Here is a 27,694-nt window from a genome sequence, read left to right as displayed (position 1 = left end):
TGAAGTTTGCCCTTTCACGCCTCATTTCACGCTTTATCATCAACTTAAATGGTGAGTGATGATGCTAGCGAGAAAGTTGTTAAGTAAATTACAGGAGTAGTAGATACAAAATGAATATAGACAAGGCTGAAGAATGTTTAAACATTATGAATAGAAAAGTCAGAAGAAAAATAATTAATAAGTGACATATGCTTGATATATGCAAGGATATCACGACCAAATATGCCATGTGTTTTCAACAGAATGCTACCATATACAACGAATATTTGAAGCTACAAAGCAAGCCATTCAGAACTGTCAAAGTGCAAACTAGAACATTTACCTGAAATGTAGGAAATAAAATGACTTCAAAAATCCTAATTCTCTTCCCTCATTTTGTTTCTAAGAATTTGCAGCAATAGTCTAAAAGATCTTCCACAACTGTGATATTGAGGCTAAAAAGCAAAATCAGTTTGTTAGATAAGCATGATTAGTGAAGATCACCAAATATCAGGTTTGTAACACCCACTCCCCTTTCCTGGATAGAAATAAAATTACAAGAAATAAATTCACAAAAAAAGCATTCATTCAAAATAATTCAAACAGAAATATTTAACTACAGTGATGTATAATGTATTGTTTTACTGTGTCAAAAGGACAATTATTACCAACCGCAGTATTGAAAGTATATTTTGAATATACATCAGGAGGAATACATAATTATTCTTCATTGGTAGTCATTAATTCAGTGTTAAAACAGGAATAAGCGACTCTTTCCTCCATTTTAAAAATAATATTAAATACCTTTCACTTTACTTGTAGTTGAAATGTTTTCAGTAGCTTTATCACAGATCCATCCATGCCTAATAAAACCATGCATTCCAAGGTTTCTGGAGCTGTCTTTGCCTATCAATCTATTTGCCTATCACACTCCACAGAACATTCTCCCTACAGTTGCTGCTTTTTTTGCAATTAAGTCACTAACTCCTAGTTATTGCATATGGTAACTGCAGCAGGGGGAATAAACCATTGGACAAAATATTACAGGGTTATTTTAACAAGAACATGAAATGGCTTGTTCTACATAGTGAGATTCCTAAAGGATTAGCGACCAACAAAATTTGAGCAATATGTACTTCTGAACATTACTCTCAATTTTGTTCAAAATGTGACTGAGTGCCATGGACAGATAAAAATATATGGATTATGCAGAGCAATTATTTATTGTGACATACATCTCTGCACACTTATATTATATTTCATTGATGAGCAAATGCATTGAAGGTAAATTTGTTGGAAATGTGAATGATAGGGGAACCTGGATGAGCTACGGTTTTGAAAATTTAACTTTGCTCAGATTCCAAAGAAGGCTTATAAGACCCAGCTTTAGAAATCTGAATCCACACCTCCTCCAGCTTACTCAGCTTAGGAAGTAATTAGTGGGAAATGAGTGAGAAAAACTATGCACCCCTCAATGTGCCGAATCCTCCAGCCATTTCATCCCTAAATTAATTGATCTCCTTTGTGGTCCATTTTAACAGTATAATTAACCATTTTAAATTCTAATTAACATTTGATAGCATCCTCCGCTGCTTGGTAAAAGTCAGTAAATGAAAATTTTATCAGATAGATAACAATAACCTCTACTTGAGGCTTTAATTAGTAGCTGACAATAAAATATGTACTAAAGTGACAGTGCATAAATGAGAAGTCATTGCAAATACACTTAATTAACAGCATTTGTCAACATAACAATATTTAAACTCAACCTCAATGAAACAGGTGACCTAACAGTACACAAGAAAATTCTTTACCCCCAATTTAAAATAAAATTGAAAGTAATAAAATGATTGATAGAAAGTATTATTCTCATTTACATCACTAAATATAAAAGTGCATCTGCTGGTCAATGACATTTATAATCTGGAATGGACTGCCTCGTTATACAACTAATCTAAAATATCTTGGAAAAAAATAATTGTACAGACCAAAAACTGAACTCAGACCTATAAGTAAATGCCACAGCCATTTTATAGTGATTAACAAGTACTTTAAACAGATGGACCAACTGAACTTGTGAGCAAATTAAATGAATATTTATACAAAATATAGACTATATTAATGAATGCAACATTACTAGAATTCTAGCGTATATTCTTATATAATTAAGAGTTTACAAGTTTCTACACCATTCATAGCATCTAAAATTAGGTTCCAGAAAACTCTTTTTAAAACCAGGCTAACATGAACTTCAGGGCAAAGATAATATTGCAGTTCCTTTTACAATAATGATGAATGCAATCAAACTATGTGAAATGCATTTGATGCATTGCGTAACAAATAATGTCAAAATCTTAGTTTATTTCGTTCATGTTGCCAGTAAAGTCCTCATAATTGAAAGTGAACTCTGCCTGTATCCAGACCCAAAGTGATTCCTGAAAATGAAACAAAAGCTTTTTATAACAACAACTGAAAGTAAATAAGAAGGACTGCACTAAAAAGTGACCAATAAAAACATATTAAATAAAAAATCATCAACAGATAACCAAAAATGTGAGCTCCATGTTTAATAAAAAATATACATCTTTTTTAAAAATAAAGATGTATCTTCATCTCTGTATACTTCCTTCCTTCATCCCATCTAACATCCCTATCCTAATCCTGCCGTGTCCTCGTTTTCCTAACATTCTCTCCTCTATCACAGTCTTCAACATCCAACTGCCGAATAATATGTTTTTCATTTATTTTTCTTGGCACCTCATGAGTTACCACACTTCCTCATTTGTTTTCCTTTCTGTCCACTTCACCTCATCCATCCTACTCCACACCCACATTTCAAAAGCCTTCAATCTATATCTACTTATCATCCTGCTTCAGTGACCATGTTTCTGCACCATACATAACTTCATTCCATATCAATGTTTTTACCTTCCACCCCCTTTAATGTTAAGCTTAGCCTTTCTCTTTCTGGAAAACCACATCGACTCTGTTTTGTTCACATAGATTCTCATCCCACATCTACCGCACTGAATTTCCAATTCACTCAGCATTGCTTGCAATCCCTTGGCCGACTTGCAAACTAGAGCTTGGTCATCAGCAAACCTAACTGATTTTACGAATTCCCCACTAACTTTCATGCCTATCTCCAGTTCTTCTCATGCCTCTTTAATCATTTCCTTCACATATATGCTGAACAGCACTGGTGTTAATGGACAACCCTGCTTGACTCCTCTTCCTAACCTGACCTATCCAGACTCTACGTCCTCACTCTGAGCAGTCTGAGGCATGTACAGGTTGCCGATTGGCCTCCTATCCCTTAAGTCTGTTCCTATTTTCTGCTTTATACTCATTAGTTTTTCTCAATTCAATCCCAGTCAAAAGTCTTTTCAAAATTAACAAAACAGGCGAATATGTCCTGATTGCATTTTATATTTCTCTCGATCAGTGGTCTCATTACTGCAACAGCTTTGCACGTGCCTCTCCCTTCCTAAATCCAAACTGATCATCCTCTAAGTAATCACTTACCCTACTCTCTGTCCTTTTGTTGATGATTCTGAGAACCACTTTAGCTGCGTGGGAAATTAAACTTATTGCGCAGGAGTCCTCACATGATGCAGCCTTTACCTTTCTCGGAATAGGAACTAAAACTGATCTCACGAAGTCTTCTGGCCCAATTCCTTCCTTATAGACGCTACAAATCAGTCCATAAAAACTTCCTCTCACATTTTTCTATACCCTTTAGTAGTTCCACAGAAATGTTGTCAACCCCAACAGCCTTATTTGATTTCCTCTCCCTTAATGCCCTTTCTATCTCATCACCAAGTATGCCTGGATCTAAGCTATCTTCATCTACGACATGTTCTCTTTCTATGTCTAACCTTGTTGGCCTAAGTTCTTTATCGTACAGTTTTTCTATGTATTCCTTCCATCTCTCTTGGATCTTTTCCATTTCAATTATTATCTTACCCACCTTATCTCTAACTGTTAGCAAAGATCTTCCCTTCTTACTTCCTGATAGTGTTTTAACCTTATTGTATAGCCCTCCAATTTCACCCTTCCTCTGCAAACTTTCAATATCCTCGCACTGTCTTTTCCACCATGCTTCTTTTGCTTTATTTGTTGCCCATCTGAATTTATTATTTAACTCTTTGTACTTCATTTTGCCTAACTCCGTGTGTACATTCTTCCATTTTCTCCTCTCATCCATCTTTGTAATCATCTCATCCGTGATCCATGGTTTCCTAGTCCTTTTCACGTTAACAGTTCCAATAGTGCCTTTTGCGGCTTTAGACAACCCTTCCTTGATACTTGTCCATTTTTCTTTGATAGTACTCGGCTCTTTACCCTCATCCATGATTTTCTCTACAGCCAGCTGATATTCCTTACTTGTCAATCCATTTAATGCTTCCTAATTCTATTTCCTAACCCACCAGCCCTGCCTTATCTTTTTGTAATGGACGCTACACTTCATAACGGCATCCACTCCTGGGAAGCTGTGAGAATTGATCTCACTGTTCCTAAACCTGTGCCTAACCAGAATATAATCTAACTGATACCTTTCTGAGTCACCTGACATTTTCCATGTCTACCTGTGCCTTTTGTGGTGTCGAAACCAAGTGTCGGTGATGTCTAACCCCTGTCTCCCACAGAACTCAATTGCTTTCTCCCCGTGATGGTCATTCCTCGTAACTAACCTGTACTCCCCCACCTCATCCCCATCTTTTCCTTCCCCTTATGTTGCATTCCAATTCCTCATTACTATTAAATGTTTCCCTGCAGCAAGACATGTGATTCTGTCCTCTAACTGATTGTAAATCCTATCAATTTCTTCCTCTTTATGATTGCTTGGTGGGCTGCATACCTGAAGAATGACCAAATTCCCTTGACCTCTACTAGTAATACCTTTTACTACTAAGTACCTTTTACCTCTACTAGTTATATTCTGTCCGTCGCTTGCTACTTCTTCCTACCCTTTTAGTCAATATCATGGCAACCCCTCACTAGCTCTCATCCCCTCTGCGATATTTTACTGAATAAATATCACTCCAGTAATCCCTCCCATCCTTCCATCTTACCTCCAATAGACCTAAAATCTCGATATTTCCTTTTCTAATCTCTCGCTTTATATTCTCTAATTTACCAGTTCTCAACATTGTCCTAACCTTCCAAGTTCCTATTCTAATTATTTAGGTCTTATTCTACTGCATATTCTGTTCTGCTCCAGTCGGTTTTGCTTTGCACAGTTTGTGTGAGATGATAACCGTGGAAGCCTTGTCTCTCCAGCTGGCGGGCATGACACACAGCTGATTGGGCCGAGTCCCATAGTTGTCAGGACTCATATTCTCTATAGTGTCCTCCATCATTATATTCTTGGGAATGATAATTAAGGTGGTTTCCCGTTGCATTCCTCAAAAGTGTTCTTAACATGACACCATCACTCAATGACCGCCTCACTACGGTCAGACAGCTTTGCAGCCACCTCACCGAGGAACAGTCGCTGCTTGGGCTATCTTAATCTGGCTTCTAACATTTAACCTATCTGGCATGGGTGACCCCACCAAGAGCAATCATCATTGCACCCACCAGCAGAGCTCTAGGGGTTATTGGAACGCAGAAGCCCTTCTACCACGTCAAGGTTGTAATCCATAGGAGAGGGAATACATACAAATTTCCCAATATTTTCATAGCGGATAATGAAAGAAGCTGGTGTCATGCATTAAATACCTAATAATTGCTACTGAAGACAATATTTATTTTTTTATCAAAGCTAAGACATTTCTTTGCTCACTTAATGAAAGCAAAATGTGGTTATAAGAGTAGAGTCTAGCAACTGGGATGTCAAAAAATAATTACTAGGCCATTTCAGTGAATAGCCCCTAAATTATTTTAAATGCAACCAAAGTCACCAGTTTGAAAATTAATGAGAAATCCCTAGTTTGCTGATCTCTAAAAGAGACTACATACATACACTACACAAACTACTACATACCTGTATATCTAGACAGAGTAATGCTCCAAAACACACTGATCTGGGAATAATGCCACCTTTTTTATGAAATAGCTCAAGTTAAGAAAACTGAGTAACCACATCAGGAAAATTAAGGCAACTTTGACAATGAGTGACTCAAAAATTTTAATCAGTGTCAATACTCTCCCATGTTGTCAGTTAACATTCCATTGTTCACCTCTGAATGTTGATATCATAATAATAACCTCTAATGAATTCTCAGGTCAAAGCTTGGGCATCAAACAGATCATAGATTATAACACAGAGTTTAATACAAATCTGGTTAGACAAAACTCTTTTTAAGTCCAAGAATTTTCTTCCAGGAGGAAGGATGTCTTTTTATTTTAAAGACTTTAGCTGCAGGAGAAGTTTTCACCAAAAGTGGGTGTTCACTATGAATTTTTGATGTCGCATTAAATACACCAATTATTTGAGAGGTTGTGGTTTTTCACTCCCATGGAATTTCTTTCCCCAAAAGCCATCACAAAAAATTTAATTTTATTTGTGGGACGAGTGGTGCTAACTATTCACTGCCTTAGGAGTTTTCCCTTAACTTGTTAGTAATATATTTTCCTAAAAGATGACATTGAGCTATAGTAAAGGAGTGATTGGGAGCAAGGAAAATCTGGATACAAATTCAAATTCACTTACCAGTGATTCAGTTGATGAAATAAAACATACAATTTTTGCCTCAATTCAAAACCAGGAGTTTTGGGAATTATTTTGTGATAAGCATCGTGGAATTTAGATGTAAAACCACCAAACATTTTTCCAATGGCCAAGTCATACTCATGGTGGCCCCAAAATGAAGCTGGGTCAAATATTACTGTAAATAAAAATGATGAAATCAACACAAAGAGGAATATTTTGAGGCTAATTTTGGTGTACATAAAGAATGTGTGCCAAAACCAATAATATGTATGCTGGTTCTAAATTTTTTAATATACTGCCTTCAGCATTGAAACTTTTTCTGTATTTAAGGAAGCATTACAAAAATATCTAGCAGTTATTTTAATTCTGTAAATGAATTTTGAGATGAATAACAGGAATTCAAAATTGTAAAATATCAGCTGACCAATTTTGTACTTCTTAATGCAAGGCCCGGGATGAACAAAAATTATTATTACTAAACAATGTAAGTATGGCATTATTATTATGAATAATTTTCAAATATTTTAGAAATACTTCGTATAGATCGTTAAACCTATTAAAACATTTCTTAAATTTTCTAAAAAAATGAAACAATATCACTATTTAAACTTGGCATATTTTTATTTTCAAGTAACAAGCACGGCTAAAAATAAAACTTGACTTTGCGGCATACAAGGAATTGTTACACCTCTAGGGTGATAAACTGGCCAAAAGATAAATTAAAAGAATAATAATAATAAACAATTTTTATTTCTCTGGGAGCAAAGTCCCTTGGAGCAGAATACATGTTACATGAAGTTTTGAAACCTATGGAGTGAAACAGGTTTACATAATGCATAGAATAAGGTGATTAAACCAGTCACAAAACACAATTTAACATCAATTGAACAAAACATATTATACAATGCATATATACATATAATAATAGTTATAATTACCATTGGTAAATATTTAGCTTGATAGAACAGTAATAAGGTCATTTTGTTAGTGTGGTAGACAGATATTCGAACATGTTCCTGTTGAATTGGGATGTGTTCCTGGATGATTTTACTTTATTAAGCAAAGAGTTCCATAGTTTACAGGATGAAATACTGAATGACTTTTCAAATATAGCCTATGGTATTTGGGAAGATGGAATGTTTTTGTAATGTGGGCTGATCTCTTATTCGTAAGTGAATTGAATATAAAATTTTCATATATAGTATTTATGAAGGGGTTTTAGAATTCAGAACTTTAAATAATTGTGAGGCCTTTTGAAGCATTCTCCTCTGTTCGAGTTTTAGCCAATTCAACATTTTATACTAAGGAGTTACACGTTCATTAAAACACATATTAAAGATGAATCGTAGAATAGAATTTTGGAGCCTTTGTAATTTTGTACTTAGCTCCTTGTTCACATCAGCGTAGACAACTGAACAATAGTTGAGATGTGGTAATACTAACGTTTGAATAAGCTTCGGGTGTAATGTTATAGAAGGCATCTATACATGTTAAAATAAGGTATCAAATCATGGGTGAAATCATCATGTTAGTAGCAAACCTCTTCTGTTTCTTGTAAATATTACGTAATATGTGAGTCGTTCAGTAAATCCTTAGGAAACAATAGAAGAACATTATTTAGGTAGATTTTTTTCATTTTTCAAAATAATCTCCTTTAAGCTAGATACACTTTCCCCAGGGTTTGCCTTAAATTTTTAAGGCATCCAAATGAGTACGATTTCAAGAAGTCCTCAAAATAGCAAACTGTGCTGGTGATGATGTTTGCGAATTGTTTTCTGCCGTGCCATTTTTTCATGTTTGGAAATAAACAAGTCACTGGGAGCAAAATCTGATGAATACAGCGTATGTTGTAATAATTCAAACTTTAATTTCATAATTTTTTCCATCAAAGCTGCAAAGGGGTGAACATGTGCTTTGTCTTGATGGAAGAGAATTTTTCCTTTGTCAAATGAGGGAATTTTTTTCTTCACTTCTCCACCTGGGCAATAATGCACGCAATGCATAATAGTCTCCAATCATCCTTTGTCCTTTTTGAAAATAATGAAAGTAATGATTCTATGTGCATCCGAAAAAACCATTGCAATCACTTTTCCAGCTGATTTCAATGTCTTTTCCATCTTCAGAGCCAGATCACCTCTAGGAACCCACTGTATCAACTGTCCCTTAGTCCCTGGCATATAGCTTATTACGTCTACATTTATGTATTGATGAAGAAACCCATCAGGATTGCGACACAAAAGAACCAAACCAGCCTCCAAATTGACCACACAGATTTGCTTTTATTCCTTATCAAAAACAAATATGGCACACATCTTACTGATATTTATTTCACACCCAATTTTAGGTGAAAGACTGAAAACACTGTACCTTGTGCTATGCCTGTGGCCTCAACTATTTTGGTAACCTCGATTCACCAATCACTCAACACCATATCTTGGATTTTGTCAATCATTTTGAAAGAAGTCACTTCCACTGGACTTCCTGAGCAATGCTCATCATTTGCGGATGTATAGCCACCTTTAAACTCATGCATCATTTCCTCCTCATAAACACTGAACAAACAGCAGTGATAATGGACAACCCTGCCTTACACCTCTTCCTAACACTGCCCATCCGGACTTTCTGTCCCCCATTCCCACCTGTGCAGTCTGAGACATGTACAGGTTGCGGATTAGCCTCCTGTCTCCGATCTATTCCTATTTTCTTTGATACACTCATTAGTTTTTCCCAATTCACTCCATCAAATGCCTTTTATCATCTACGAAACAGGCAAATACATCCTGATTGTATTCTATATTCCTCTGGATTAGTTATGTCATTACTGAAATGACATCGCGCATGCCTCTCCCCTTCCTTAACCCAAACCAATCATCCCATTAGTAATCATTTGCCTTGCTCTCCATCCTTTTGTTGATGATCCTGAGAACAACCTTAGCTGCATGGGATATCAAACTTATTGTTCTGTAGTCCTCACATGACCTTCCCCAGACTTCTCCGAAGCATTATATTTTTAGCCACAATATCGTAAACAGTTGATCTGGGGTACCCAAAGAATCGAACTATTTCACTGGGTGAATGCCCAGCACAAACACTTTCAATAAAAGCGGCTCTTCGATTGTACTCCGCACTTATATGTAACATCTCGGTGACTTTGAGGTTATTACTGTTTACTAGATGCCTATAGCTTTCAAGAACTCCAATTCTGACCCCCCAGTGGAACCATATGACAGGTAGTTAAAATTGAAATTCGCCAGGAGAGATAACGCCATACCCTGTATATTCTCTTGCCTTTTTAATTTATTCCAATATCCCTCATGAAATTTTACAGATAAATAAAAACCAATTTTGAAATTTTAATTTGCTGATTGTATAATTACCCTGTAGTAATGCCTAATATGAAATGATTTCAAGCATATATAAAATATAATGCAACAACTTCATTAAAAATTCTGTAACAGAAATAACGCATGCATAAAAAACTGACCAGAACCAGTCATTTAGATAATGTCTTAGGACTCAACACATTTACTTATTTCAGACAGCATAATTTGAGTCCATTCAAAATGAAACGGTTGTAGCCTTTGGCACAGAAAAATTTCTTTCAATCATTTTAGTTTCTAGGATATAATGAAGCAAACTGACAATCCATTCGACTTTTTAAAAACTTACCTGGACCTGCATTTGTATCAGCAACATTTCCTCTCCATAAATCTCCATGCAGCAATGATGGTTTCACTTCTACTCCTTCAAAAAACTTTGGTATTTTCAGCTGGAGCTGGGACCATAATTCAACAGCCTCTCTGTCCCCAGTCTATATTAAATAGTTAAAAAAACCTATGCATGAGAAGATTAATGGCGTGGACAACTAAATAGAAGCGCATTAATAAAAAAAGGCATGCATTCTTAGAGAAATGAATGATGTAACACTGAGAAGATAGATAATTGGCTAATATCAAAATTCACAATATATTCATCAACATCAAAGATGCTGCCCTATAATCCTAAATACATATTACCTCCAAAAAGATATTGGGTTCTTGTTTTGGACAAACATTTAACATAACTTTTCATACCACAAGGAAATTATTAACTCAAGGTAATTTGGAATAGGCATAATCTCCACAAATGCTTGTGACAAAAACTTAAATCAATCAAGATTACATAACCTTGAAAACTAGATCATTTGTCTTTAAATACTAATTTCATTTTTATAATATTAGACTAAAATTTCCTCTAGAATTTTTACAAAATATTTACTTTCAAAGTAATCACAATAGTAAATCTAACAACATAAATCAATTACCGTTAAGCTTTAATAATTAAGCCACAAGGTTCATACAGTAAGTATCGGGACTGGTTCGAAAAATCAAAATTTATTGCAGTTATCATTACAATTACTTAATAATCTTCAAAATACATTCCTCCTGCATCGATACACTTAGTTCAGCGGGTCTGCCACTCGTCAAAAGCCTGCTGGAAGTCAGTTTCTGGAATACTATAGAGAGCCTTTGTCGTCGCCGCTTGAACCACCTCGATGGAGTCAAACCGATATCCTTTGAGCTCCTTTTGAGCTATCCTTTGAGGTAATAACATTGTCGAGAAAATCTTCATTTTCCTGGATGCAGTCCAAAATTTCTTGTGAAATTTCCACCTGTGACAGTTTTTGTTCCATGCTCAAGATTTTCGGCACCAGCTTCGCGCTCACTTTCCTCATCACAAGATCCTTGCAAGCAAGACCAATCTCCTCACTGATAAGGGCAATGGTTAAATGCCAGTCAGAGTCCAAAACTTTTTCCACTTTGGCCACCTGAGCATCCGTTCAAGTGGTCGTCAGGAGTCCGACACAGTGCTCGTCTTCGACAAGCTCCTGGCCTTCCTTAAACATTTGTGCCACGCAAAAACTCTTGTGCGGCTTAAGGCATCATACTTATAAGCCTGTTTAATGAGTTCAAGGGTCTCCGAAGTGGATTTCCTGAGTTGAATGCAAAACTTCACAGTGTAGCATTACTCGACGGTGCGTTCCATGCTGACGCGATGACACCACAAACAATCACATGTCACAAAAATCCACCTCCTCTCTCAACGCATGTCAGGAGGCGATGGAACTTAACTGTGCCTGAGTGGTGGGGGACCCCTCCACCGAGCCGACCGGTAAGACGTTGAGGCTACAGCGAACCAGTCACGATACGGACTCTATAATTTGATTATCATAATCTAACAATACAATAATTTGCAAGTAGAGTATTTCCAATTCCCTTCCTTCAACACTGCAACCTAAAACTTGCCTATATTAATAACTGCTATCCACATTATTTGATTAAATTATTTAATGCCCTGCACATAACTGCAAGAATGTGGAAGTGATAAAGTTTATAGCTGTTGTATCCACTTACTGTATCCGCTAACAATACTCAGCTTATAAATATTTAGAATCTTATTTTAAGAAAAACAATTTAACAATAAGATGTGTACTCAAAGAGGTTCCTTCTGTGAGAATGGGAGCTTGCTTGATTCCTGTTTGATCTCATTTACAAATAATTAATTATGACTTATTCAGTTTTAATACCAAGAATGTACAATTGCAAAAAAAAAGACTATTTTACAATTGTTATTTGCAATCAAGCACAGTAATTAACCCATAGGTCTGTTTGATAGATGAGGGAAGATCTCAACCAAATCCTAAGCACAAATAGCTGTAATTCACACATCAGGGTATAGGTCTAGTTCCTTTCCCTATACTGTGTGCGGTTTCCCAAGAAGAACTAGAAGACAAAACTCACACAGCTTGGGTGATGCTGAGGGTGCCCAGAAGGGTCCCTGGGAATCAAACCTTGTCCCTCTGGTTGGTAGCCCAGCACTCCACCCACTCGACTACAATTTCCATACAGTTATTTTAGCCAAAAGAATTATTTTCCTTCATATCTCTCAGTTCTTAAATCTGTTCACCCCCAATTTATTCACTGACTACAGAAACAACTTAATATGCATTAAAAGCACTTACCTTCTCCTCAACAAGTCTTATCTGCTGCCCCAATCTTTGCTGAACATAAAAGTTCTGTAAAAAAAAGACATACAAAGTTAAAATTCACCCAGTATTAAATATGAAGTCAAGATTTCTATGTTTTGAAAACACATAAAACTATGTTTTTGAATCACAATAAAAACAAAAGCTATAATTTAGTTTTTCCGCATTTAAATTTATTTTTCATTGATAAAGGTTCACTGAAGATCAACACCATCAAGACCTGATATTCATATTAGGTTTCTATGAAGAAGAAGAAAAACTAATGCTTTTCACTTCTTATGCTTCTTCACTAAACTTATGCTTTTTACTTCACTATGAGAGTGAACCATATTGTTTCACTGGATGCAGCTGATCTTCACAGGACCATAAATTGAAGCAGCCAGTAATTAAACATAATAGACTGTTGATAATATATATAAATATTAAAAATCACTCATCATGAATTCTTACTATTAGTATATCTTCAACATAGCAATTAGCAAATAAAAATGACACGTAGTGGGAAAACAGAAATAATATGTGAGATCAATATTGCAGGGTAATGATACGTTGTGAAGGCCTTGATAGAAGGGAGAGTGTTCAGTCAGCAAGGTAGAGGAAGGACAAGAGTTGGCTTTTGAGACAACAAGAAGGAGGGCAGAAGTTAGGAAGAAATGAAGAAAGAAAGAGTGTAGGGGAAGTTCCCATGATACTTAGAAATAAATGAGCATTAGGGATCATCGAAAGTGTACCTCGAGTAGAACACTTGAGTAACTTGGCTCTGATACAAATTAAAAAGGTCACTTGCAAAACTTATACTGTCAATAGCAAACACTACTAAAGAATAACCTTGACCCATGATATGGTGGTTAACCTTAGAATGTTAAGTACATATTCAAATGTTGTTAATTAATTACAATTAGATGAAATAATAATTTATTTTATTTGCCCAAAGATCCAGAATATAAAGATATAAGACACATCGGGGCACTTTTTTCTAGGGCCATTGGATACCTTCAAATATCCAGGGAAAATTCTTTCAGCTATGAACTGTCAATAAGTAACAATGGAGGGGATTGAATAAAACTATATGACAGATGAATTAAATAATTGAGGATTTCATCAGAACCTGTACAGAATTTGGAACCAGAGTTGGACATAAGATTAATCAATTTGAACTAAGAACTAGGGTAAAAGAAGTAGATGAGAAGGAAATAGGTTTCCAAGGAGAAAAATGAATGGGAGGGGTATTGCACGTATAAGAAGCATAGGTTAAATATTCATTAAACGCAGTAGCTAGCTGAAGAGGATCAGTAATAATAAAATGAGAAACTTCCTTAAGCTGAAGCAGAGCAGATGAATCAGTAGTCTCTGAACTATTAAGAGTTTCCTTCATCTTCTGAGATTAACTTTCTATGCTATTTCATAAGATGTGTAAACTGAGTTTGTAGTTTGAAGTTACAGGGGATTTCTGAATAACCTCTTGATGTAGATTACTAATTAATTTCATTTGGCCGTTTATTAAATGATATAAATATGTGACTGCATAGAGAAAAGGAGATGGTAAAACTGTTTATTCTGCATTAAGCAGAAGAAGTGTATTTGTATGGTTTTACAAAATTATATGTTTATATTGGGAAGCAAAAAAATACTGCCCTCATCTTGAGGAAGGGTTAAAAGTTTATAAATGTAACGCCTCTGGACACTTCCAAATTAGCACGAGCTGTGGTACAAGGATTATGTGGGAAAATGTATTTGGAACAAGGTGCTGCCATTGATCTTACAGCCTAATGACCTTTAAACCAATATATCTTCTGGTCGAAGAATGGTAGACTACCTCTCTGCTAATGACTGTCAAAGTTAAATCAGTTCCTTGGAATACAGATGTGTGACTTATGGGTCTCACATTACAAGATAACAAGGGATGCTATGCCATGCACTGGGATTCTGTTTCTTTTAATTGGTCTGACTGGAATCTAACTTTGATTTGAAGAGAGGTTTTGTTTGGCTACATTTCTAATGTTTCATGTAAAATAACGCTAATACCTACACACATTTTATGTACCCTAATACATGTACACATTATATGTGCGCCAGTTCATACACACATTATACCTAACCAAGTACATATTAAAAACATGTTAATGTTAATTCAACGAGTTATTGTTATCACATTATGGCTAATCAAATGAATGTTAGAAATATCATTATAGTCTGACATTGTCCAAAAATGATAAAACACCACTTAAACTGAGAACTCCATAACTTTTATTGAGATGAAAATTATGGAGTTAAGCAATTCAAGCAGAGTAAATATCAACTGCCAGATTTGCAAAGCACTCTCTAATATTAGAATTTAAGATTGAAAGCAACTATAGTACTTTCAAAATTAATTTTGTTTCTTTCTGATCCCATTAAATCAATTTTGTACACATGAATAATACAAGAAAACACTAAAACAATGATGTTGTAAATTTTGCACAGTTAGTTAATCTGCCTCAATTACATACTACCATAATTCATCTCCTTTCACCATAAAAGGAATCCAATATATATATATACACACACATATATATACATATGTATATGTGTGTGTGTGTATGTGTGTGTATATATATATATATATATATATATATATATATATATATATATATATATATATATATATATATATATATATATACTCATATATACAGAAACATAAGGAAAAGGTATAGGAACACGTATAAAGGACGAACACAATAGAGGTGGGGAAGGCGGAATCGAACGGATCACAAGAGTAAAAATATTTCCTCAACCGGGACTCGAACACCGGATCTTTCCACTTGCCGGGCGGATGCTCTTAACCACTTGAGCTATCGAGGACATGTAATTTACCCTGAGATCCGTGGGTCTTATATGTCGCCAAGCGCCCCGATTCTTTAGCCAAGAGATGGCGTCAGGTTAAGAGCATCCGCCCGGCAAGTGGAAAGATCCGGTGTTCGAGTCCCGGTTGAGGAAATATTTTTACTCTTGTGATCCGTTCGATTCCGCCTTCCCCACCTCTATTGTGTTCGTCCTTTATACGTGTTCCTATACCTTTTCCTTATATATGTTTCTGTATATATGAGTATTTATTCGCCGTTTGGCGGGATTTCGTGTTTGAATGTGTATATATATATATATATATATATATATATATATATATATATATATATATATATATATATATATATATATATATATATATATAATGGGCTGACACAACATAACACAAATAGAAAAGAATAGACACATATAAAAGAACACTTACACGGTAAATTGTTCGAGCTTTCGGCCCACTCAGGGGCCTTCTTCAAGAGAGACTCTCTTGAAGAAGGCCCCTGAGTGGGCCGAAAGCTCGAACAATTTACCGTGTAAGTGTTCTTTTATATGTGTCTATTCTTTTCTATTTGTGTTATGTTGTGTCAGCCCATTATTGTGCCGCTCGTATGAGTTTTTCCGGACAATCGTTATATATATATTTTTTTTTACGTAATCTACCGGTTAAGGTAGGTTTTTGGACTGACACAACTACCAAACAAATATTTTATTACTCCTAACAAAACACAAAATCAATCATCCTACTCTATATCAGGTCCCTCTTCATCTCTGAGTACTTCCTTCCTCCCTTCATCCCGTCCAACAACCCTATCCTGTTCCTTCCCTTTCCTCTTTTGCCCAACATTCTACCCTCTATCACAGTCTTCAACATCCCACTGCCGGTCAACACCCCCTTCATCCACTTTTCCTGCCTCCATAGGATTGCTCCCAACAAACCCCTCTCTTCGCCCACCATACCAAGTACTTCCTCATTTGTTTTCTTCTCTGTCCATTTCACCTTCTCCATTCTTCTGCACACCCACATTTCAAAAGCCTCCAATCTACGTCTATCCTCCTGCTTCAATGACCACGTTTCCGCTCCGTACATAGCTACGCTCCATATCAAAGTTTTTACGAGTCTTTTCTTAACATCCTTACTCAAAGTCCCTGTGATCAACTCCCTCCTCCTTGTGAAAGCCTCTTTGCCTAGCGCAATTCTTCTCCTTACGTCCCTACTACTTTGACCGTGTTGGTCCAAAACACTACCGAGATACGTAAACTGTTCTACCTGCTCTAGCTTTTGCCCTCCTATTTTAATGTTAAGCTTGGCCTTTTTCTTTCTAGAAAATCGCATAACCTTTGTTTTATTAATATTGATTCTCATCCCATACCTGTCGCACTGAATTTCCAATTCACTAAGCAATGCTTGCAGCCCCTTGGCTGACTGACAAACTAAAGCTTGGTCATCAGCAAACCTAACTGATTTTACGACTTCCCCGCCCACTTTCATTCCTACCTCGAGTTCTTCCCATGCCTCTTTGATCATTTCTTCTGCGTACAGGTTGAACAGCAACGGTGATAATGGGCAACCCTGCCTTACACCCCTTCCTAACACTGCCCATCCTGACTCCCCGTTTCCCACCCTCACCTGGGCAGTCTGAGACATGTACAGATTGCGGATTAGCCTCCTTTCCCTCCAATCTATTCCTATTTTCTGCAATATACTCATTAGTTTTTCCCAATTTACTCTATCAAACACTTTTTCGAAATCTACGAAACAGGCAAATACCTCCTGGTTGTGTTCTATATTCCTCTCGATTAATAATCTCATTACTGCAATGGCATCATGCGTACCTCTCCCCTTCCTAAACCCAAACTGATCATCCCCTAAGTAATCATTTGCCCTACTCTCTATCCTTTTGTTTATGATCCTGAGAACAACCTTAGCTGCGTGGGATATCAAACTAATTGTCCTATAGTCCTCACATGACGTGGCCTTTACCTTTTTCGGAATAGGAACTAAAACTGATCTCACAAAGTCTTCCGGCCAGATTCCCTCCTCATAAATACTACGGATCAGCCCATATAGCCTCTTCCTCCCACATTTTCCCAAGCATTTCAAAAGTTCCACGGGAATGTTATCTACCCCCACGGCCTTATTTAGTTTCATCTCCCTTAATGCCCTTTCTATCTCATTGTCTAGTATGCCTGGACCTAAGCTATCTTCCTCTACGTCATGTTCCTTTTCAATGTCTAACTTTGTTGGTCTAAGCTCTTTACTATACAGGTCTTCTACATATTCCTTCCATCTCTCTTGGATCTTTCCTGCGTCAACTATTACCTTACCGGCCTTATCTCTAACTGCTATCGTTGATCTCCCTTTCTTACTTCCCGATAAAGATTTAACTATGCTGTAAAGCGCACCGATTTCCCCCTTCCTCTGCAGACTTTCCATATTCTCGCACTGCGTCTTCCACCATGCTTCCTTTGCTTTATTTGTTGCCCGCCTCAATTTATTGTTCAATTCTTTGTACTTCATTTTGCCTAATTCTGTATTTATATTCTTCCATTTTCGCCGCTCATCCATTTTTGTAATCATCTCATCCGTGATCCATGGTTTACGAGTCCTTTTAGCGTTAACGGTTCCAATAGTGTCTTTTGCCGCTTTAGACAACCCTTTTTTGATACATTCCCATTTTTCTTCAATAGTACTTAGCTCTTTACCGTCCTCCATGATTTTCTCTACCGCCTGTTTGTATTCCTTTCTTTTCAACCCATTTAATGCTTCTACATTCCATTTTCTAACTCGCCGCCCCTGCCTTATCTTTTTAAAACGTACGCTACATTTCATAACAACTAAATTGTGGTCTGAGTCCGCATCCGCTCCCGGGAAGCTGTGGGAATTTATCACACTGTTCCTAAACCTGTGTCTAACCAGGATATAATCTAGCTGATATCTTCCCGAGTCACCTGGCATTTTCCATGTATACCTGCGTCTTTTGTGGTGTCTGAACCAAGTGTTGGTGATAACTAACCCCTGTCTCCTGCAGAACTCAACTGCTTTCTCCCCGCGGTCATTCCTCGTGCCTAAACCGTAGTCCCCCACCTCATCACCATCTCTTCCTTCGCCTACTGTCGCATTTCAATCCCCCATCACTATCAAATGTTTCCCTGCAGGAACACATGCAATCATGTCCTCTAACTGATCGTATATCCTATCGACCTCTTCTTCCTTATGGTTGCTCGGTGGCATGTATACCTGGATAATAACTAAGTTCGTCAGTTCTGCTTTTATCTCCACTAGTAGTATTCTATCCGTTACCTGCTCTATGTTGACTACGCTTCTTCCTACCTCTTCATTTAATACTATGGCGACCCCTTGTTGGCTCTCGTCCCCACCGCTGTATATTATTCTATACTTATCACTCCAGTAATCCCCGCTATCTTTCCATCTCACCTCGCATAGACCTAAAATATCTATATTTCCCCTTTCCATCTCTCGCTTAACATTCTCCAATTTCCCCGTCCTCATCATTGTCCTAACATTCCACGTTCCTATTCTAACTAATTTGGTCTTCTTCTCCTGCGTCTTCTGTCCTGCTGCTGCTGGTTTTCCCTTGCAAGGGTTTCGTGGGATGACGACCGCGGAAGCCTTGCCTCCCCCGCTGCCGGGCACGACACACGGCCGATTGGGCCGAGCCCCGTGGTTGCCAGGACTCAAAATATCTCTATTGTCCATCACATTGTTCTTGGGAATGATAATTGAGGTGGTTTCCCGTTGCCTTCCTCAATAGTGTTTTTAACGTGACACCATCACTTACTGGCCGCCCCACTGGGGTCAGACGCCATTGCAGCCGCCTCACTGAGGAACAGACGCTGCGTGGACTACCTTTCGTCTGGCTCCTAACCTTCGACCTATCTGGCATAGGTGACCCTACCAGGAGCAATTTTTATTACTCCCGCCAGTACAGCTCTAGGGGTCATCGGAACGCACAAGCCCTTCCACCACGTCAAGGTTGTAGTCCGGGGAGGGTATATATATATATATATATATATATATATATATATATATATATATATATATATATATATATATATATATATATATATATATATATATATATATGTGTGTGTGTGTGTGTGTGTGTGTGTGTGTGTGTGTGTGTACATATATATATACATATATATATATATCCCTCCCCAGACTACAACCTTGACGTGGTGGAAGGGCTTGTGCGTTCCGATGACCCCTAGAGCTGTGCTGGCGGGAGCAATAATAATTGCTCCTGGTAGGGTCACCCATGCCAGATAGGACGAAGGTTAGGAGCCAGAATAAAGGTAGTCCACGCAGCGTCTGTTCCTCAGTGAGGCAGCTGCAATGGCGTCTGACCCCAGAGGGGTGGCCAGTAAGTGATGGTGTCACGTTAAAAACACTATTGAGGAAGGCAACGGGAAGCTACCTCAATTATCATTCCCAAGAAAAATATGATGGACAATACAAAGATTTTGAGTCCTGGCAACTACGGGGCTCAGCCCAATTGGCCCTGTGTCGTGTCCGGCAGCGGGGGAGGCAAGACTTGCACGGTCGTCATCCCACAAAACCCTCGCAAAGGAAAACCAGCAGCAGCAGGACAGAAGACGCAGGAGAAGAAGACCAAAGTAGTTAGAATAGGAACATGGAATGTTAGGACAATGATGAGGACAGGGAAATTGGAGAATGTTAAGCGAGAGATGGAAAGGGGAAATATAGATATTTTAGGTCTATGCAAGGAGATGGAAGGATAGCGGGGATTACTGGAGTGATAACTATAGAATAATATACAGTGGCGGGGACGAGAGCCAACGAGGGGTTGCCATAGTATTAAATAAAGAGGTAGGAAGAAGCGTAGTCAACATAGAGCAGGTAACGGATAGACTATTACTAATAGAGATAAAAGCAGAACCCACGAACTTGGTTATTATTCAGGTATACATGCCACCGAGCAACCATAAGGAAGAAGAGGTCAATAGGACATACGATCGACATAATCGCGTGTGTTCCTGCAGGGAAACATTTGATAGTGATGGGGGATTGGAATGCGACGGTAGGCGAAGAAAGAGATGGTGATGAGGTAGGGGACTACGGTTTAGGCACGAGGAATGACCGCGGGGAGAAAGCAGTTGAGTTCTGCAGGAGACAGGGGTTAGTGATCACCAACACTTGGTTTAGACACCACAATAGATGCAGGTATACATGGAAAATGCCAGGTGACTCAGAAAGGTATCAGCTAGATTATATCCTGGTTAGACACAGATTTATGAACAGTGTGATAAATTCGCACAGCTTCCCGGGAGCGGATGCGGACTCAGACCACAATTTAGTTGTTATGAAATGTAGCGTCCGTTTCAAAAAGATAAGGCTGGGGCGGCGAGTTAGAAAATGGAATGCAGAAGCATTAAATGGTTTGAAAAGGAAGGAATACAAACAGGTGGTAGAGGAAATTATGGAGGATGGTAAAGAGCTTAGTACTATCGAAGAAAAATGGGAATGTATCAAGAAAGGGTTGTCTAAAGCTGCAAAAGACACTATTGGAACCGTTAACGCTAAAAGGACTAGGAAACCATGGATCACGGATGAGATGATTACAAAAATGAATAAGCGGCGAAAATGGAAGAATGTAAATACAGAATTAGGCAAAATGAAGTACAAAGAATTGAACAATAAATTGAGGCGGGCAACAAATAAAGCAAAAGAAGCATGGTGGAAGACGCAGTACGAGGATATGGAAAGTCTGCAGAGGAAGGGTGAAATCGGTGCACTGTACAGCAAAGTTAAATCATTATTGGGAAGTAAGAAAGGGAAATCTATGCTAACAGTTAGAGATTAGGCGGGTAAGGTATTAGTTGACGCAGGAAAGATCCAAGAGAGATGGAAGGAGTATATAGAAGAACTGTATAGTAAAGAACTTAGACCAACAAAGTTAGACATTGAAAAAGAATATGACGTTGAGGGAGACAGCTTAGGTCCAGGCATACTAGACAATGAGATAGAAAGGGCATTAAGGGAGATGAAACTAAATAAGGCCGTAGGGGTGGATAACATTTCTGCGGAATTATTGAAATGTTTAGGAAAATGTGGGAGGAAGAGACTATATGGGCTGATTCGTAGTATTTATGAGGAAGGTATCTGGCCGGAAGACTTTCTGAGATCAGTTTTAGTTCCTATTCCAAAAAAAGGTAAAGGCTACATCTTTTGAGGACTATAGGACGATAAGTTTGATATCCCACGCAGCTTAAGTTGTTCTCAGGATCATAAACAAAAGTATAGAGAGTAGGGGAAATGATTACTTAGGGAATGATCAGTTTGGGTTTAGGAAGGGGAGAGGTACGCGTGATGACATTGCAGTAATGAGATTATTAATCAAGAGGAATATAGAACACAACCAGGAGGTATGTGCCTGTTTCGTAGATTTTGAAAAAGCATCTGACAGAGTGAATTGGGAAAAAGTAATGAGTGTATTGCAGAAAATAGGAATAGATTGGAAGGAAAGGAGGCAAATCCGCAACCTGTACATGTCTCAGACTGCTCCGGTGCGAGTAGGGAACGGGGAGTCCGGTTGGGCAGTGTTAGGAAGACGTGTAAGGCAAGGTTGTCCATTATCACTGTTGCCGTTCAACCTGTATGCAGAGGAAATGATCAAAGAGGCATGGGAAGAACTGGAGGCAGGAATGAAAGTGGGCGGGGAATTCGTAAAATCAGTGAGGCTTGCTGATGACCAAGCTTTAGTTTGTCAGTCAGCCAAGGGGTTGCAAGCATTGCTGAGTGAATTGGAAATTCAGTGAGACAGGTATGGGATGAGAATCAATATTAATAAAACAAAGGTTATGCGATTTTCTAGAAAGAAAAAGGCTAAGCTTAACATTAAAGTAGGAGGGCAAAAACTAGAGCAGGTAGAACAGTTTATGTATCTCGGTAGTGTTTTGGGCCAACACGGTCAAAGTAGTAGGGACGTAAGGAGAAGAATTGCGCTAGGCAAAGAGGCTTTCACAAGGAGGAGAGAGTTGATGACAGGGACGTTGAGTAAGAACGTTAAGAAAAGACTTGTAAAAACTTTGATTTGGAGCGTAGCTATGTTTGGTGCGGAAACGTGGTCATTGAAGCAGGAGGATAGACGTAGATTGGAGGCTTTTGAAATGTGGGTGTGGAGAAGAATGGAGAAGGTGAAATGGACAGAGAAGAAAACAAATGAGGAAGTACTTGGTATGGTGGGCGAAGAGAGGGGTTTGTTGGGAGAAATCCTATGGAGGCAGGAAAAGTGGATGAAAGGGGTGTTGACCGGCAGTGGGATGTTGAAGACTGTGATAGAGGGGAGAATCTTGGGCAAAAGAGGAAAGGGAAGGAACAGGATAGGGATGTTGGACGGGATGAAGGGAGGAAGGAAGTACTCAGAGATGAAGAGGGACCTGATACAGAGTAGGATACTGGATTTTGTATTTTGTTAGGAATCACAATATATTTATTTAGTAGCTGTGTCCATCCAAAAACCTACCTTAACTGGTAGATTACCTAATAAGAATAATAATATATATATGATATATATAGTATGTATATATATATATATATATATATATATATATATATATATATATATATATATATATATATATATATATATATATATATATATTTATATAAACACAGATGTAGATTTTTAGAATATAGAGACACATTCTGACAGACAGATTCTGAAGACGACAGCCAAATAGCAAATTGTGAGTGTCCTTTCTTTGTGTCTCTATATTCTAAAAATCTACATCTGTGTTTTTATATATTTGTCCGTCCCCGAAGAGCGTTCCATTTCGAAGATTTTATATATATATATATATATATATATATATATATATATATATATATATATATATATATATATATATATATATATATATATAAACAACACAGTAATCAACCCGAAGGTCGGTTTAGTAGATGATGGTAGAGATCACCCATTACTAAGCCCTATATGGCGTGTGAAAATTCACACATCAGGGTAGGGGGGCCAGTTCCTTTCCCTGTGCCGGTTATGGTTTCCCAGGGTGACCTGGTACCCATAAAATTACTTTAGCTTGGGTTCCTAGCCCGGGAATCGAACCCGGGACCCACCGGTCAGCAGTCCAACGCTCTACCCACAGGACTACCGCGGCCCACACACACACACACACACACATATATACTATATATATATATATATATATATAGTGGGTCACGGTAGTCCAGTGGGTAGAGTGTTGGACTGCTGACCAGAAGGCCCCGGGTTCGATTCCCGGGCAAGCCTCTGGGCACCTACAGCTCCACCCAAGCTATGTGATATTTTGAGTACCAGGTCTTCCTGAGAAACCATAACCGGCACAGGGAAAGGAACTGGCTTCCCTACCCTGATGTGTGAATTTTCACAAACCGTATAGGGCTTAGTACTGGGTGATCTCTACCATCACCTACTAAACCGACCTTTGGGTTGATTACTGTGTTTGTGGTTTATATATGTGTATATATATACATATATAGAGGTATATATATATATATATATATATATATATATATATATATATATATATATATACACACACACACATATGTATATATATACATACATATGTATATATGTATATATATGTATGTGTATATATACATACATATATATATATATATATATATATATATATATATATATATATATATAAAACTGAATGCCAATTGATATCGGAGAGCTACAAAAATATAGATATTCATATGCAAACAAAGATATAAAGTTTGAAAATTGATGTTTTTTCAAGGCATTACTTACAACCCAATCATCATTCCATGTATTGTTCATTGGAATGTAACCACAGCATGTGTCGACATTGAATCCAAACTTTCCATCACACTGATTTGGGTCTGGAGTCCATAGATGAAGTCTGTAAGGAAATCAGTTAATAATTCAGTAAGGTGCTTCGTAACAACACATCTAACACTATACGTGGGCTCTTCTACTTTGTCTCATTGGAGTAAAATGTTAATAAAATATCTTTTCTTTCAAGTTGAAGGAGTGAAGAGCAGAGTATTCTTTTTTCAAAAGGAAACTTACACTCTTAAAAAGAATTATCAGGTAAAATGAAACTATATTTTCCATGCAATTACTTAAAGTGGCCATTCTTTTTGGAAACAACCTGAAATTTGCCTTTCACTCCCATATAGCACACGTTCCAACTTCGGGCAAAAGATTTTCAGTTGTCCACGTAGGAAGTTGAAAATTTAAATAAATACCTAGGGAAACGTTGGTGGAATTTGGCAGCGTGATAACAATAGCATTTACTCTTTTCAGTCAATGAATTAGCTATGATGGTTCCATTGTGCTTCCAGTTTTATTTAAAATCCTCATTTAGGTACCAAAAATATCAGAACAAAAACTACGAAAATTTTCACTAACTCAAGCTCAGTGAACAATCATAGACTGCACATGCTATGAATAGTGTGGACATCACTTAGAATAAAGAATTTTATGATCGGAATTTTACTGACAGTTAGGTGAATGTTAATATGAATACCTACATAATGAACCTACAACATTTTTCCATTGTAAAATCAAGATCATTTGAGAAAATATTTCATTGCACAATAAACTTAAAGGGTAGCATTAAATAAAATAAATGAAACTGTCTTATGATGATTCAAAGATGCTAATATCGATTGCTGAATGTAATTATGCATATTGCATCACTGAGAAACTCGTTATGCACAATTTGGTCGGCGTTATGAATCATGAAATCAAACAATATGCTTTTATTTGCAATAGAATGAGAAGCAGGAAATGTTTTTTTATCGTTTAAATGAATACTTTGTAACTTCCACACAATTTTTATTCGTACTACCGGTTTCAACGCATCGGCGTCATCATCAGGTACCTGATGATGACGCCGATGCGTTGAAACCGGTAGTACGAATAAAAATTGTGTGGAAGTTAAAAAGTATATTCATTTAAACGAACATGAACCTCCACAAAGTTGAGCCCGAGACCATAGAATTCATGTTTTTTTAATTTCAGCTCCACACAAGCTGTGTGATTTTTCGGGTACCAGATCTCCCTGGGTAACCATAGCCCGCACAGATAACCCTGATGTGAGAATTTCACACGCCGTCGAGCTCAGTACTGGGTGAACTCTATCATCACTAACCAAACCGACCAACGGTTTAATTACTTTGCCCATGTTTTTTTACGGTTATCGGTACAGTTAGTCCAACTATAGCATATATGCAGTATGAGAAGTGATTTTTTATGAACATAATAAGGGATGTAATTCCAAGGGTAGGATTTTACAAATATTTAAAATATGCTCATGCCTCTAACCTTGCTAAGTCTTCACCCAATCTTTCTTGAAACTTGTGAAGACTTTTCCCTTCAATATATTGCATTACAATTGCTGAGCCACCACCTGGAGTGTCCACTACAGAAATAGGTTTCGGCACACTCACTTTGCCCGTGTCATCTAAGGCTTTCAAAGAAGCATATTCTCCGTCGAACATCAGGCGTGCCTTAAAATAAGGGGCGTTTCAATGTTAGCAATAATTACTATGATCATTTGACAGTATCAATCGACCAAAAATTTTTTCGTTGTACCTCTGACCCCTGATGAAATTTAACAAATATTTTCCCGTACTTGTCTGTATTGAACGTTTTTGTTTCACTAATACAACCCCCACCTCCGGCATACTTGTGGGTACTTTCACACTTTTCCAGTCCTAGTTCGGCTTTCAAGAACTTTTCCATCTTAGAAATGACTACTTACAAAAGCATTCAGAAACTTACTTACAAGAATTGTTTTATAATTTAGAACTTAAATGTCAGAGCAACACTCCTATAGTAAAGTATTTTTAAGGACACCATGCAGAAATAACACTTTACACACTTCGAATGATCGCAAAAATTAAATGTAAACAAACAACGCCAACAATTGGCGGTAGCAAGGCGTATTTAGAGGAGGAATTCGAAATTATATGCATAGTTCTTTGACCGGGAGACAGAAGGTGAGGAAATTAACTAAACGAATAAGTTTTCACAAGGAGGAGAATACTGATTACAGTAGAGAGAGTAAGGATTTTGATGAAAGGTTCGTTGAAACTTTTATATAGAGCGTCGTTTTGTATGTTGAGGAAACAAGCATGATGATATTGTCAGAGATGGAGACTTTTGAAAAGTGAGTTTGAAGGATACTGGAAAAGGTGGAGTGAAAAGAAAACAAGCGAGGAAGTGAAATGCATGGTGACCGTGGTGTGAAGATTGCTTGGGGAAATCATAAGGAGGCAGGAAAAATGGATTCAGAGCATTTTAATGGGCTGTGGGATTTTGAAGGCTCTGTTAGGACGTTCGGTAAACAGGAGCGAAGAACAGGATGGGCATGTTGGATTGAATGAAAGGAGTTTGTGGAATTGAAGAGGGGCTGTGTATTTCTCTATTTCAGGTTGTGTTTTGTTACCATGGAGAAGTAAATATATTTTTGAACAATTGATTAGGCTTCGTCCATCCAATACCTATCTGGTAGAATGCCATTGACTAAGATATACATGATCATCTGGATGAGGTTTTCTTATATGATCCTTTGTATTGATTGGGATAACTCAATTCTTTACCATGAAATACCTCAAGCTTTTGCAGTTCTTATGTAACATATTATTCATTTCAACCTTTTATAAGACCAACCCGGCAAGAACTACCTACTGGAACTCATGGTGTTGTATACTCTACTGATTGCGTATATAGTTCAATAATTAACCTGAACAGTAATTTCTTTTAAGAGACCGGAATAGAAGTATGTCAAATTAAAAACAATAATTTTTTTCCATAGTATGAAATTTTCCCTCGCAGTTAAATGATTCCATCAATTAAACTGGCATCAAGTAATGAAAATAAGTTACCGATTACCTTGGGCAAGTTTCTTTCCAAAGTGCAAATTCATTTTAAATGAACATGCCTAAAAACTTTTTGCACATCGGTAGTAAATAGTTAGCCTCTACCATTATACACTCTCAAGTCCTGAATACAGATAAAATTTTGTTGGTACTTGTCATAAAAGTAGTGCTGGTGATATGAATTTGAATATAATCGATGAATTTTATCAAGGAGCAAGTTGATTTCTGTCAAACTTGAGGTAAAAAAGCATCCAATGGCACACAACTGATGAGCCATATAAGAAATAGG

The 27,694-nt window shown here is 37.4% G+C and overlaps 1 protein-coding gene across 1 annotated transcript; it reads right to left on the bottom strand.

The window, feature by feature from the left end:
* Positions 1 to 1,606: 1,606 nt before the first annotated feature.
* On the bottom strand, positions 1,607 to 26,418 carry LOC139694346 (ketosamine-3-kinase-like). The gene is made up of 7 exons (XM_071592852.1): positions 26,117 to 26,418; positions 25,847 to 26,031; positions 24,305 to 24,416; positions 12,639 to 12,692; positions 10,307 to 10,448; positions 6,638 to 6,812; positions 1,607 to 2,414 (listed from the first exon to the last, which is right to left on the bottom strand). The coding sequence occupies exons 1-7, from the start codon at positions 26,264 to 26,266 to the stop codon at positions 2,348 to 2,350; spliced, it is 885 nt and encodes a 294-aa protein (XP_071448953.1). The 5' UTR covers positions 26,267 to 26,418; the 3' UTR covers positions 1,607 to 2,347.
* Between the last annotated feature and the right edge of the window lie 1,276 nt (positions 26,419 to 27,694).

This window comes from Hetaerina americana, unplaced genomic scaffold (assembly GCF_022747635.1).
Source record: "Hetaerina americana unplaced genomic scaffold, ioHetAmer1.1.p SCAF_1, whole genome shotgun sequence".
Taxonomy (NCBI): Eukaryota; Metazoa; Arthropoda; class Insecta; order Odonata; family Calopterygidae; genus Hetaerina; species Hetaerina americana.
Note: the sequence above shows the minus strand (reverse complement) of the source record. Positions and strands in the feature narration are given on the sequence as shown.

Excerpts from the sequence above, each read along its gene's own strand:
- LOC139694346 (XM_071592852.1), bottom strand. The coding sequence starts at position 26,266 with ATGGAAAAGTTCTTGAAAGCCGAACTAGGACTGGAAAAGTGTGAAAGT. Across the intron at positions 10,449-12,638 it reads TAAGACTTGTTGAGGAGAAG|ACTGGGGACAGAGAGGCTGT; the intron begins GTAAGTGCTTTT and ends TATTTAATATAG. Across the intron at positions 2,415-6,637 it reads TTTCATCAACTGAATCACTG|GAATCACTTTGGGTCTGGAT; the intron begins GTAAGTGAATTT and ends TTTCATTTTCAG.